This window comes from Meleagris gallopavo, chromosome 1, assembly GCF_905368555.1.
Source record: "Meleagris gallopavo chromosome 1, MGAL_WU_HG_1.1, whole genome shotgun sequence".
Classification (NCBI taxonomy): Eukaryota; Metazoa; Chordata; class Aves; order Galliformes; family Phasianidae; genus Meleagris; species Meleagris gallopavo.
Window position 1 is genome coordinate 58,346,066 of NC_139404.1, and position 15,624 is coordinate 58,361,689.

The 15,624-nt window shown below is 40.2% G+C and overlaps 1 protein-coding gene across 6 annotated transcripts in view; it reads right to left on the reverse strand.

Annotated features, from left to right (window-relative positions):
- FGD4 (FYVE, RhoGEF and PH domain containing 4) overlaps window positions 1–15,624 on the reverse strand; it is a 115,826-nt gene that overhangs the window by 56,569 nt on the left and 43,633 nt on the right. The window contains exon 1 of one of the 6 annotated variants that reach the window (XM_085229353.1): window positions 3,008–3,269. The exons of the other annotated variants lie outside the window; for them this stretch is intronic. Within the exon in view, the coding sequence (XP_085085479.1) occupies window positions 3,008–3,023 (16 nt within the window). The 5' untranslated portion in view covers window positions 3,024–3,269. Of the gene's footprint in view, window positions 1–3,007; window positions 3,270–15,624 lie in introns of those variants that run through there. 6 annotated transcript variants of the gene reach the window in all.

Sequence of the window (15,624 nt, forward strand, 5' to 3'; positions counted from 1 at the left end):
AAGGGGATGCTTTATCCCCTTATTCCCACACCATCCTTTGAATTCTCACCACTTACTTCTTACCAATTCTAATACTTCTTGGATTTAACTCCAAGCCAATGGAATCCCAGCAGAAAACAATACGCTCTTTTTATCGTACTCGTTTTCTCCTGTGTGTGAGCTGAAATGGCTTGAGAAAGTCTAAAAGAAGGACTGGGCAGCCCCTTGGCAGCACTCTCCCATTTGATCAGGTGAGCTGCTCACGGAACTGCAGCCCTACCACAAGGACTCCTATGCGATATTTATCCTTTAAGTATCCTTTAAGATTTTTCCTTTAAGCCTCACTGTTTGGCATCAGAAGAAAGAGTATAAAAATATTCATTAATAACAAACCAACCAAACAAAAAAACCTGACGGCTTGCTGTTGGGGAAGAAAGTCTTCCAAACAAAATCTATGAAATTAATCCTCATAAAAACCAACCCACAAAAATCTCATAACATTTGTCTAAGGCTAAACGTTCCATTTCTTTCACAGTGCAAGTTTTGGCAGCACTCCAGGTCCTCTCCACCTTTTATGACCTTACTCAGTTGTTGCTCCCCTCCTTCTTTTTCCTTTCTCCACTCTCCCCCCAACCAAGTGACACACTGTTGTTGTATGGGCTTCTTCACAAGCAAGTGAGAGCAGTCACAATATGTTAAATATTTTTACAACAAAATAAAGCAAAGATTGTGCTTTCTAACAGCCTACTCTCCTGCCTGTCAAGTATCGTCTGTCCAACTGTTAGGAACGCACAGGCACTACATTTACACTCCATTAAGGGTTTAATGCTTTTGTCTTATAATGATCACAAGCCCAGAGGAGGCGGGAAGGACGGGGGGAAAGAAGCGTGCCATAGCTAGTTTGTATTTTTAGTAAAGACTCAACAATTTCACTAGGTTTACAAGCACTGACGTAAACCATCAGGCTGGCTTTCTCTGTTTACATAGCACCTAGCACGGAAAAGACTTGCAGAAGACTCTGGAGGCTGCAGTGGCAGTGCAAAGTGAAGTGAACACCTAGCTCTCTGGTGACTTCTGTGGGTCACAGTGTCATTGAAATTTGCAAGATCATTTTGCCTGAGATCAGTTTGTCAGTGATGCTTTCACCTTATAGTGAATAAGAAGAAAGCCACAAAGATCCTTTCTTCCAAAACACTGGAGCTTGTGAAAAGGTATGCGCTACAAAATTCACATATTTGGCCTTCAATACTTAGAAGAATTCTTTTGCTTAGGCTATGGGACACGCTCTCAACTGCACGTTTTTGACATTGCAATATAGGAATGTCAAGGGATATTTGCTTGATTTCAAACCTGCACAGACTGGAACTACTTCATATCACCTTTTCTATGCATACTATGCACTCTGGTCTCCTGATAACATTCTGAAAAGGTTATGCTATGAGGTACCTACATGCTCTAGAGGCACACTGCTAGAAGCTCCTTCTGCTAGCCCTTCAAGCGAGGTATTTCCAAAACAGTCCACTGCTGTGCTAACTGCTTTCATATAACTCCATCAGAGATGAAGCAAAGACACTGCCTGAAAAATGCCACAATCTCTAGGTATACTCAGAGATCACAGCTTCACCAGTGTCCTTTACAATCAGACTGCCATTGTTACAAGCAAGTATGGTGTAGGCCTCTGCCAGATGAAATCACCAAATATAAACCAGAGGGCAAAAAGAAAGATAACTCGTAATAGCAGAAATAGTAGTCATGGCACTCCATTGAGCTTCCTGAAAATCCACCAGGGTTATGTGTTGCATTTACAGGAAGAGAATAAATTTCACCAGGGTTATGCGTTGCATTTACAGGAAGAGAATATGCATACAGCTCCCAGAAAACTGCTCTTAAGAGAAAGACTCATGAGAAAAAAAAAAAAAAAATGCTTCCTACAATTTTTTCACGATTCAGAAAAGTGATACTCAAAGAATGAGAGTAAAAGTATGATTCCCATTCTGCCAAGTGGTTATCAATATCTAGAGGGAAAAGAGTAATGAAACAGAAAAGGATCTGGGATAAAATTTTAAAACAAGTGCTCTTTGTAGGCATGAAAAATTAGATGCCAGCAACAATGAAGTCAGGAGGCAGAGACATTTGCATGCATCTGCTCCAAGCTTCTCTAGCAAATCCCTCAAGTTTACCCATGCAATCATTCCCTTTCCTCTATTCACTCCCAGAAGGCTTTCCAGAGGAAAACTAGCATGCTGAACCCAAACCTCCCACAGTCCTATTTCACCTGTAGCTCTGTGGAGAACTGAAATAAAAATATGTAGCTGTTAGGGATAAATACAAGCCCTGTTAATTCAACTTACCCTAAGTTGAGCTTTTCTCAGAATTGCAAAATGCACTCACACGTGGGGCAGAAATTTCAAAAGTATTCTTAGAAATTAAGTTAGAAACATATTTGCAGTGCAAAACCTCACACCTTTCAAAGGGTGCAAAAAGAGAAGGAAGAATAAGAGAATATCCTATTCTGTATAATAGTAGTGTAAGTGCAAGTTAAATGGATTATTGCAAGAACACTCTAAGAAAAGCTAAGCATGTCAGAAGTGTACATCTATTTCCTAAAACAATAAGAGAGAGATTTCAACTGCTGATTCACAGAAGTGCACTATAGAAACCTTGCAGCTATGAAGAGATCTCTATAAGCCTGGCAAGTGTGTCAAAAGTAGAAATAAACATCACAAAACTGATTTGCTTTAGAAAGTCTCTAGCTAGTGAAAGCAACTGCAGAATGAGACAAAAGTAACACAGATCCCCGTGTGGCAGATTTACTGGGCAGGCAGCTCAAGCAACTGCAATCTCATTTACTCAGAAAAGGAGCACAAAGACACCATCACATTCCAGTTGTATTGCCTCACAGCAGCTGGATTTTAACATGTTTATTTGCTACAAGGCACCCCTCTAGAAAACCTGACTTGTGCCTCTGGCCAAATTCCCCAAGCCTTGAAGAGATAAGGTTTAACAGAAGCATCCCATTCAATCTTACCTGGTTCAGAAGTCATTTTTAAAAAAATTATTATTATTTTTTAATCTATTCCGGTAACACTGCACGAGGAATTGCTTTCACAACAGTAATAACCCTATGGCACGCTCCCATGCATCCTATTTACACGACTGTAAGCTGTCAGAAAGAACTTCTTGCAGCGTATGCCGGCAGTTTACAGGCCAGCTCTTTCAATTACGCTGTGCTCCTCCTCTTTGAAAGCCAGCCTGTTTTGAGAGGAAAAACGTAAGCTTGCAAGCCAGTCAGCTCAGAGAAAGGAGTGAAGCCTGCTCACTATTAAAGAGGAAAAACAAAGAAATCAGCTTATGTAACGACACACTGCTGGAGAAGGGAGGAGAGAGAGGAGGAGGGACGACTGTAAATTGTTTTGTCTAATTCCCCAGCTGCTGCTATGAAAGTTTTGCCTCTATTAACTGCGTTGCTCTTTGAAAATAAAGCAGTGTCAAGGTTAAAGGACAAGTAGTGACTTTGTGGTTGGGACTTTGTTCTCCACTTACAGCGCACCGTGCATGTTTCTAATAGTATTTTTCCCTGTTTAATGTGTATGTAAACTTATTCCTAGAACAACGTAAACACAATGTGCAGGATGCTGAAGCAGTGACCAGAAAAGTCTTCTTTTCATGAAAAATGCTATCCCATTTGGCACAGATTAAAGCTCCCCTCAATCGCTTCATATCAATTTTTAAATGGCACAAACTAGATCCTGTACCCAAGGGTACAACACAAAGAGATTACAATGAATTCTGAACTGTGCAAATGCAAATGTTCGAAAAGTGAAAGGACTAACTGAAAAGAGAAGTTACAGCAAGTAGCATTTCGTTGTTGCTCACATGTGAGCTCTCCCATCACGTGGTCCCAGGCTGGCACGCAGTTATACCAGGAGGAGAAAGAAACTAGGATTTATAGTCCAGCCCTGTCAATTTGGATAAAATGAATCAGAATACAGCAGCCAGCTCTTCATTCACTGCAGCTGAGGTCATCTCCAACCACAGCTCCAAACCACATCTCCCTGCAGCCCCTTCCTCCAAGGTCCACTCCTAAGCCTCATGCTCAAGGCTGTGCACAAGCAAGCCTTTGCAGAACTGCTTTGAAGGACAACTACCAAGGGTTACAGGGAATGCACTTGCAAAACAATCCATTGTTAGGAATATCTGTTTTTCACTGAGGAGGCAGCACACTGGATGAGGGCAGCTAATTATTTCCTTTCTACTACAGATGTTGAGCAAAAGGATTTTTGCCAAAACCAGTGAAAACAACTATTTTCCCCTACTGACTTCAAAACTTTGGCACATTTTTCTTCTCAAGACGATGAGGCTAGAGTTCTGTGCCCACAGCTGTGAAACCTAAATGGAACCCTTTTTTAGCACTTTGACACAAACTCTCATGTGTTGTTTTTGTTGTGGGCATGTGTTTTATTAACAGCTAGAAGAGGAAGCTGCAATTTGCCATACTTGTCACTCCTAGCCAGTAACCCCAGGGTCCTTTAAAGACACAAATCTCACTAAGTTGGGTCATCAATACACCATTAAATCAGAAAGTGACTAAATGACAAAGTTTATAAAACAATGGACTAAGAGACTAGACTAAGAAATCCAATGCATGGGTTGTGTGTCTGTTCTGAAGTTCATCTCCAATAATTCAAAGACCATATCCTTACTTGGGTTTCCAGACGGACGAAGCCTACAACAGAACACTGCTTCTCTCCACAAAAGCCTTTGCAGAGAAGATAACATTTTCCTTTGTTTCCCACATTTCAAACAACACACTTTCCTCATCAGCCTGTTTTGTCCACTTGCCAGTGATTTTGCCAGTCTTCCTACACCATGATGCACTCTTTCTAACCCAGGACAGGCACTGATAATGTATGTTACAGAAGTAGGCGGCAAATTTTAAATGCAGATGGGATCCAGCATTGAAGTTTTCCATTCTTACACAAGCAACACAGTGGGTTGGAAAACTAAAAGAAATGGCTGCAAAATAATATTAAAAGGAAAAACAATTATATAAATATGAGTTACTGACCACCATAAGGGAAGAAAAGGTGAGGGGCCATCAGAGCAGTGCTGCAAAAAGCCACCAACTCTCCCTTTTGTGGGTACCACAACTGTTTCAAACTCTTTCACATGAGCTGCGTGGGAGGGATGACATTTGAGCTGTCAGGTTCTGCTGATATCTCAAAAGTCTAAAGTGAGAGGCACACCCCCAAGATGGAAAGCATAGAAGACACCAGATCAGAGCTCTGACCTACTCTGTAGGGTCCATCTTCTACCCATCCAACAACTCCATCATTTGTAACAGCTCAAAAAGAGCATCTGCAGCTACTGATTTTCTTCAGGAAAGAAAGAATTTTACTAAGTTGAAGGAAATTCTGAACTTTATTTCATTTCAAGAAGCAACATTAAAACAGATAAAAAGGCATCTCCAAGACCTAACTTCAAAACACATGCTTAGCTCCTCCATCTTAAAAAAGGTAAAAGATTAATTGTTTTATCTTTGTTTGACTAGCTAGCAGATAAAGGGACTTAGGGAAGATTAGAACAGATACAACGGGGACATCTTGTTAACCTATTCCCCTGGTTTCACACGAGTTTTATATCCAGCTTTGCTTACAGAAGAACAGAGATAGTACAAAGTACAACCTACACTCAAATGTCATATTAATTGTCAGCACATTGACAAGAGGCACAGCTATGTCTTACCTTTCATTAGAACATGCCTATGAACTTTATAGTAAATAAACTAAGGAATAAAGTTAATTTTATTAAATTTCTTTAAAATCAGATAATGGCATGGAGAATAGCTAGTTAAATGAAATGTTCTCATTAGTGGGTAATTAAAATCATACCACTGCATAGCTGATGTCATTTAATACATACGAATAAAATAAGTATTCAAACTAAAACTACTGTAGGTTTGGTCCACACTAAACTAGTGACATTCTACAAAACTGAGTTTTCTCAGGACAAAATCATCGGACTTCAACACTCTAGTTCTAAAGCATTTTTACAGACGTCTCACAGTAAATATAGGACATTTGCTCTGTTTTCCAACTCTAGGCACTCTTGAAACTAAACTTTATAAACTCTCTTAGTGCTTCTCCCATTTTGCAGGTAAGGGGGGCACAAATTATTTACTGTTTGGAATATTCTGAATTTGATGAAGCTGTAGTTGAGAAAAGTCACGTGATCATGAGCACTCTCAGGAAATCTGAAAAGTTGAACGAAGTATGAAGAGCTACATGGGCAACATTCCACACTGACACACACCCCTGAAAACAAATCAGCTCATGTGACAGTGAATCACAGACCAGCATTCAGCCTGTCTGCCTTTAGCCGGCTTCCTATTGCAGACTCACTTCAAGCACTGTGTTGGAAGAGTTTTGCTGAGAACACTGTGTCAGAATATGACATGAAGTTTCTGCAAGCCGGTGATGGAAAAAAAGTGATTTTTGTCCCATTAGAAGGATCAGTAACCCAAGAGCCTTCTAGTATAGAACTTAGCAAAAGCACTTCTGAATTCCAAAATAACAGTGCTCTCTACCTTAAAAGCACACCCTCTTTTTTTTTTTTTTTCTGTGACAGATCTTTAAATATCTCTGTTAATCCAAGAAGAGACTTAAAACCACAACAACTAAAAAGGCACCTTTTACATGGCTCCTATAAGATAGATACGGTTGTTTCACACTGTTACTAACCTTCTCCCTTTCCCTTCTACCCCAGTTCTTCAAAAGCAAGATAATTTGGCCCTGGGCAAAAACAAAGGCATGCTTTGTCACTAATCCAAAACAGTTTGCAAGGTGTTGCTAAAAGCCAGACTTAAAAGCTCTGCAATAATCTACAGCGAGGGTTTGGCTTGGCTCCCCACTGTTCATCATCAGGTAATGGGTTTAGCTAGCAAGGTACTGCAGACCTTCACCCCAAAGAAGTCCATTCTCCTGTCAGTCCTTCTTTGTGCTTCCTTTTCTTGATTCTTGGAATAGTGTAACATCAGTAAAAAGTGATGCAGTGCTGGAGGCTGGATACAAACCACTGCCAGGCATGCTTAGCTGAGGGGCAGCTGCTTTTTCCTCCTCCTGCTGCACCTTCTTGCTGGGCGGATGTGCAGGCTATCATCTGCTTGCTGTCTGAGTGCTGCCTAGTATACTGAGGCTTCAGACAAATGCAAAAGCCCAAAATAGCCCTATGACTGGTGCTCTGCGGTTCCTGTTGCCAGTAGTGAGGTACATGGCAATCAAAGGCAGGAAGTCTGTGCAACAAATGGACAGTAAAACTGCAGAAGCTGAGTGTGGCAACAAAGTAAATGGCTTAAAAAGTCAAGCAGCCAGCTGTTAGGATCTGCATATGAGGGAAACTACCACACAGATGTTCAGAAGTTTCCACTCGCTACCAAGGAAGGGAGAAGATAACACCCTCAAGAATGTAGATTATGTTACAGATGCATTTCAGTCCAGTGGTTCTAGTACATTAAGTGATTGTACTCCCATCATTCCCCCCTTGCAGCTATAGTCAAGATTCACTTATCAAAACATCAGCCCAAGATTAGCCAATGTAACCTAGCAGGAAAATCTCCATCAGGAAAGCAAACAGTTTTCTTTCAGGTCAGCAAGCTGAACCAGTGCTTTCTACAAGGTGACAACCTCTGTGAGGTGCATAGTGGAAATCACAGCACTGCACAGCTCAGCAGGAACACAAGTGCTCATACCAGTGCCAGCCTGTCACATTAACTCAGTTCTGCCATCTCATCCGGGGGGCAGTAGTGGAGACAGCCCGTGATTGCAGAGGTTAATGATGACTGAATGCAGTAGCTGTGAAGCGTTGACAGGAAGCCCTGAATGGGTACACAAAGGGTGAAATTCATGCATGATTGCCCAATATCCTCAGGAGAAGCAAGGCAAGACAATCAGTGAGCAGCCCAAGAGGATGGTTATGTCAAGCTACTGGTTGATGAAGGAACATGCTGCTCTTCCTCTCCTTGCTGAAAGTCTTCTCTGACAGTGCCAAAAGCCAGTTCAGGTCACTAATCTGCCAGAAACATACTAACTTTCCCTTGGATTGGTCTGATAACTTAGCAGTCTGAGCTGTCCTATAGGGTCAGATGAGCTTCAGTGTCAAGAGAAGGAGAAAGGGAGAGAGGACAAATGCCTTCCAGTAAGCAAACCTCGAAACATGCTGTCTCATTAAGCTGCGTTCTTTAGGCTTTGCCACCCAGTCATGTGAGGAAGGAAGAAGCAATGGTACAACTCAAGTTTTGCATGTACCCACTGAAAAATAAAATGGGGAACAAACCTCTAGATTCAACAAGTGACCTACAGAAACAAGTGACCAAGGATTAAAGTGAACAAGGATAAGTCCAGACAGCAGCGGGCTGAGTGTGAAGGCAGTTTAGAAATGAGTATTTAGGACAAAAGCCATCAACAGGACCTTAAATAGATAAGTCAGCCACCACGAGGTGTAAAACATTATGAGAGATCCTGGATCTGCAGCATAACAGAAACAATTGTGTTACGATGGCACTTCCCCTTCCAGTTAGGAGAACAAAAAACTGTTCCATCGGTTCCATGCAGCCATGGGAGGCAATGAATTCATTGCCTGTTGTTACATCCACGGCTTTCCCCATCCTGTACCAGGGGCACAGCTCTCCTGGTTCACATGCAAGGATTTGGGTTTGAAACAAGCAATACCAAGGAAGGTGAAATGAGTACTTGCCATGCCATAGTTCGAAAGCAAATATCAGTATTTTTCCATCCTTTTTTCCCCCCTCCAGCTCAGCTGTAACACATGCTCCAAAGGGAAAGCCAGTAGTTGCACAAAAGCCCAAAGGACATGTAATAGGAGTTCTTAAGGGAAAAGTCTGCCTTTTTGTCCTATGTTTGCACAGCATTTTCACTGTCGAATCTCAGTGTCTGCAATTTACTTGAAGCATACAAGCAACACAACGCCCTCCAAACAAATAATTAAATGCTCATAGTTCTACAAAAATGAAAGACCTCTCCTGAAGATGTTTGAGCAGCATGTGACTGCTATCTCCTAACCATATAAAGTGCTTCTGTAACTTCAACTATTTCCCGTATTTACAAAAAATCCAGGAAATTGTGGTTCATTGTTCAAGTAATCTTCTCTAGTAGAAAGATCATCAACTGCCAAAAGAACTTTGATTTGAAATATGAAAGTGGACAAAGGCTTTGCCTTATTAATTGAGTTTGATTGTCCAGTAAAAATAAAAAGAAAAAAATAGCTCAACAGTTTTCTATTTCTTACACTTCCTGTTCTTAATATTTTTAATCTGGCTAGTTTCTACAAAACTGAGGGAAAAGTCTCATGTTGCAATTTAGGGAAGAGGAAGTGACTACAGCGCTATCCCTTCTGTTACACTAGCATACAGTGAGCAAATAAATACCAATTGGAGACCCTGCAGCCTGGCAGCTCTGCCTTTCCTCATGTTGTATTCATGCTTTCCCTTCCCCATGCCTTCCCCTGAAGAAAACCACTTCTCCAGCTCTCCTACCTGCACTTCATCCCCAGTGACCCCATTACCTTCAAGGAGGCCACTTATCACTGCTTCCAGCCAGGATGCAGGTCTATATTACCAGTGTCCAGCGGTGCCACGCTGGTGCTCATCAGGTGAGAACCACACGGTAGCTGCTACCACAGAAAGCCACACGCTTCCTTTACAGAGGGCCCAAAAAAGAGAAGAGGGGAGGGAGATGTTTGGGACCTATCCCAGTAGCACTGTGCCACCTGCCTTTCTTTACCTGCAGATTCAGCATATTGCTCATTTAACAACTTTGCAAAACAGCCGACAACACAGACTCTCCTTTTCCGGTTAATTTAGCTTTAGGTCACACATTACATGTAAAAAAGAACATTGCTCATTTTAGGAGGGGAGACAACAGCAACAATAAGCCAGGAAAACAATAACTTTCAGCAACCAAACCAAATAACGCAATCCAAACTAAAAAACTAATCACACAGACTTTTCTCTACATTTAGCCATTAGGTGAAAGGCTGCATCCTCAGCTTTAAAACCATCCCTGCCATGTTAAAAACTCAGAGATTCACCAGTGAAACAGGTCAGAACACAGTGAGAGTGATTCTGTTTCTATATAGAAATAATAAGAAAAAATAATCTTGGGCAGTGTCAGATAGTAAATATAAAAGAAATTATTTTTGTTTGGAGCTAACAAGAAAACAGCATGAAAGATTCATGATAAGTACCTGAGTGGGAGACATCAGTACATTTCAAGAGTAGATAAGCACATAAAAACTAACCGTGGTCAAGAAAAAAAAAATTAAAAATTCATTCTATCTAATATCTTATAGCTGAAAAGAACAAATATTAGAAAAGAACAAGTAGCAAATATTTGGGTAACCTAGCAGAAGCTCATAATGATTCTTCCCTCAATGCATCAGGGAATACATTCATACTGTATTTTACTGTTGCTGACAGGCATATTCACCACGAATTTGTTTGGTCTCTTCTCAAATTCCACTTGTATTTCTTGTACAGAATATGCACTAGTATAAGTGTTTTAAACACGTTTAACCTCAACTCTGACTGTGCTTTCTGAAAAAGAGAAACTTGGTAGCACAATACTGCTGTCCTTTCCCTTCCACCCTTTTCCAACATCCCCATCACATTCTGTGATGGCATCAGGGTAACTTTCTCCAGAACACATCAGTTCCTAAGAACATCTTGTGACTAAAAAAATTCCACTATCAGGACTATTTCCTTCTGCTTTAAACATACAAATCAACAGCTTTAGACTCTTTGTCCTCTAGCCCAACCTAGTACTTACGGGATAGTCAGCAAACTGGGACCTTCTTTACAGAGTCGTTTTAAGTCTTATTAGCTCCTGCCATTAGTACATGTTACTGATTTTTTAATTTTTGCTTTTATCTTTTCCAGTTTATAGCTTCAAACTAAAAGGGAAGAGATTTAGATCGGATATAAGGAAGGTTTTTACAGTCAGGGTGGTGAAGCACTGGCATAGGCTGCCTACAGACGTGGTGGATGCCCCATCCCTGGAGACATCCAAGGTCAGGCTGGACGGGGCTCTGAGCAACCTGATCTACCTGTGGGTGTCCCTGTTCACTGCAGGGGGGTTGGACCACATGGCCTTTAAGGGTCCCTTCCAACTCAAACAATTTCATGATTCTATGATCTAGCCTTGCTAAATTCAAGTGTCCAAAAGAAAATGACCAAGAGGGATTTCCCAAACAAAATTATTTCAGAAAAGGAAGGTGATGATAACAGAATGTAGTGGGAAAATGACATAATTTAGAAGTTTATTTCAGTTTTTGATACAATATGGGTGCAAGATCAGTGATAGTCATTACTGGACATTTTACACAGTGAAGTTACACTGACAGTTAAACACAGCCTCCATGGAGACTGCATCAGCACTAATGAAACTATAATTTCCTTTAAATTATCACTACCCACACCCCAAACCTCATCAGCTGAGCCTCTAATAGCTTTTCATCATCTATTTTAATACAAAAACAATGAATAAGCTTTTTCTCACAGTTCTTTTGCTGCTGTGTATGAACTCAAAAAAATCCCCACAACCCCAGAATCAGAAAAAATGCCAAGTGTAAAACATTCATAGTAAAAAAGTCATTGTTGCCTTTCTTATGGAAATGGTTTCTAAAATTTCACCCGATTTTGAGACAAACATGGATTGAAACAGTGCTCAGGGATCCACAAAGAAAATCTTAATAAACCAAAACATGACGAATAGACTCCAGTATCAAATAACTGTAAGCAGATCACACTGGATTGAGTGGATTTCCTTCCCATAATGACTGTGTCCCATGCATTGTTTTTCACTGTAAATGTCTACATGAAATTCCAGTTCATATCACATTTGTTAGCTTTGTAGATCATTAACACATGCTGAAGATTTTACTCAGAGCACACATGCATACGCAAAAAAAAAACCCCTCTCAGCTAGCAACTGATGTTCTATTCCTATGTTAAACAATAAGCAAAAAACATTCTACAATTTTCAGAATCTCTTAACAGAAAGAAAATTTGGGAATATTCTCAGTCATAGCAGGCTAACATCAGCAACAAGATGGGTCTTGAAAATTTAAGTCAATAGTTTACAAAGAACATTTTATAATTAACAAGAGCAGCTTTGCAGACAAACACATAAATAAAAAACATGACGAAGTAGCAATCATACTCTTATGCCAGCAGCAAGGCCACAGCATGCAGAACAAACAGCAAAATGAGTAAAAACTTGTGCTTTACCTACAGCAAGCTGGAAGAGTTTTTTCTAAAGAGCATGTACCAAAAATAACACAATGCTAGCAGACAGAACAGTGCAGCACTGCTGACTTCACTGAGTGCAAATAGCGTTCACACACTTACCTCTGAATATTTCATCAGACTAAGTTGTGTTGTGTTTTCAGTTTCAGATAAAGTTTGAATTCCACCACTAAGCTTTCCATTTCATTTTGACTTCAAGTAGCTATTTTTAAGATTTCCTAGCAGCTTCCACAATAAGAACTGACTCACACATGGAAATCTTGACAAGCCAAAAGACAAGAAAGCTTGCCAGTTGCTTTACAGTGGGTGTCCAAGTCATAACAGCAAAATAGGGCTCCAAGCAATGGCATGAACAAGAGCTACTGAAGAGAATCGACATCAAAATTAGTCATGGAAGCTGACTTGGCATACAGAGCTGCCAGAGAATTCTTAAAAAGAAAAGTGGCAAGGAAAGATGCAGTTATATAAACTACGAACTCTTAATATTTTGGCAAGCTTAACAGCTGTTCAATACTCAACCGTGTTGAACACATGTAAAGACAGCATCAAGATATTTCTTCTAGGTGACAGATACGGGTCTCAGTGTAACTACTGAAGGCATTATATGGAGAGCCATCATAAATTATTTTGAATTAATGAAAAGAAACTTCATGCTTTCACTTAATTTCCTTAGCAGTGACCTCCTTAAGAAGAGGAAGACAAAAATATTAATTCATGTAAGAGTTGGGAGTGGAATGTGGCAGGATGAAAGTCATGCCGGGACAGAGGAGACACCAGTTAGGAAAGTGTGAGTCTTACCCTGCAGGAATAACTAAGTACAGAATCAAACCATTACTCAAAGCTTTTGAGCTCATCTTCCTTCTACCACCCAGCACTCCAGGGAATACAACACACTGCCTGTGACACAACTCAGTGCCTGCAAAACAAAACCTCTGACTACAAAAAAGAATGGAATTCAAGACTTCTGAAGCCTCGGACCCCAGTTTAGGCAGAGATCATCAGCTGAGAAGGCTCAAATGGTACATATTTTTAATCTCAGCTACCAAATGTATACCAGAAACACAGAGCTGTAATCACAGCTCCTACTTAACTGGGGATGAATGTGGATTTTTTGTTTTCCCAAAGAGTAAGCATAAATGGAATAACATTGAATAGCACAGTTAGCTGCATCTATATGATCTTTGTGAAGGTGAGTGAGGAAGCCACAACAGCAAAGTATAATCCAAAGGATATACAAGCTAACAGAAGCCTGCAGGTAGTCAAGAACAAGCATTAAAAACTGCACTGAAGATTCCTCTAAAGATGAACAGCTGGAATAGCTCCTACTAGCCAGCTGTCAAGACCAGAAGACTTCCCTTCCTTCTGATCCAAAACACGTCTGCTCTCCATTAACTGTCCTGTGAAGTTCTGAGGACTGGCCATGACTATTGGCTCTGGGTAGATAGGTACAATTCAGTTCTCAAGCATCTGCTTCCGTGTTTTGATAACAAGACTCTCATGACACCGCCAATGATTTTGATCTTTCTTGCTCAGTTTCTGAAGCACAATGTAGCATTGGCTTTTGGTCATTTACTACAGCTTAAAGTTGTGGTTAAAGTTTGTTTGTTTTCAATAGCCTGTAACAATCTGTAATTATCTATGTACTGAAAGAGAAGTCCACTGAACAGCTAAACGAGACATAAATCACATGGTTGTTGGTGACCATCCATTTCTGAGCTCCACTTTTCCAAACGTACTCAAGTATTTGCTATGCTCAGTTATTCATTACAAAGTAAACAATTCTCACGTTTTTACCAGAACAAGTAGTACTTTTGCACTTAAAATCAACACCTAATTGTTATGTACAGTAAAAGCAACTGGATAAACCAAACACCTCTGAAATAATGTCTCTTCAAAACATTTGTTATTTGGCTTGCAGTTATTTGCCTCCTCCGTTCTCCTAACTGTGAAGTCTGAGCAATGATTAACTGAAAGTAATGTTTGCTGAAATCATTCTAACCCCCCTTGGAATAGACTAAAAAAATCCTGCCACGATTCCTAGGCATGTCATGACTCCACGCACTGCCAGTCTCTCACATTTAGTCATGCATGAATACCTCACTTCATTGGTTTAGTAAGAAGATCTGCTTTAGAACCAATTTCACAGATTCATGAAGTTTCAAACAAATTTCATGTTTTCTAAAATCTGGTACAACAATTCCTAGTGTCATCCAATAAGTGTTAATGCCTGCATTTTGTCCCCACCCATACAAGGCATAGAAGACGTGAGGCCTTGCAGACAGACCAACAGCAGCAGTGCTGTGTCAGCAGCTTTGTCCTCCCACATCCAGCATCTCGAGGACTCCATTATTCCGTGTGAGTTGCAAAGGGAACAGTTTGTAAACAGGCACCAAGACTTCCCAAAACAGCAAACTCTTCCAAGGGAGCTGCAGGCTTTAACCTCCAAATAGCCATGCTACCATGAGGAAACGGTACAGACCCTCAGCATTTTTGTTTTAATGTTCACAGTGAACTAGTAAATGGCAGGAGAGAATGTGAATCAAAAACTGAGAGTGTTTAAAAACTCTGAGAAGTAGCAGCCTGAAGACAATGTATAAATAAAGGCAAGTCATGTCAAACAGCATTCCACAGTCATGCGTCGAATGAAAAGCAGAAAGACTTGTCTGTTTGAAGAGAACAATTGTGATCGTTTATATGCAAGCCAGCCTCCTGTATATTGACTCAGGATTTCACCATTTAGTAGCAACTCTCACTAAAAGCTCAGAGTGTGTGCATATATATATATGTATTATAAACAAGATTATGAAAAACCCACTGCATACTAGGCTGTATTTCTAGGCACTAATTAGTTGGGAGTTCATTCAGAGAGTCTTTTTTCTAAGGGAATGTATCAAATTGAGTTTGTCATCCTAAGAAAAAATCCCACTACTGAGTACAATGTCTGCTGGCCCAAAAAAACAGTGTTTTAGAACAAATCTCCTTCAAGAGATCATGTAGCAGATTGCACTGACCCTCATTTGTTTCCATTAAGCATAAATATCAGAGCTGACCATAATAATCCACTGAAGTCTGCAATAAATCTTTTAAAAAAATAATTAATTTCAAGCAGACATTTAACAGTTGCTCTGTTAGATGGAAATGGGATGCCTACTATGAAAGGCCAGATGCTCAAATGGATTAAAGAGTGCCTAGTCTTTAAATCCCATATCTGCAAATGAAGTCTGACCTAGTGACCTAAAGTAAAATTTAATTGTAGAAAATACGTGTATTTAACAGCCACATAGAGATCATTCAGAAAAAGAAATAATAATTTTAAAAATAATATT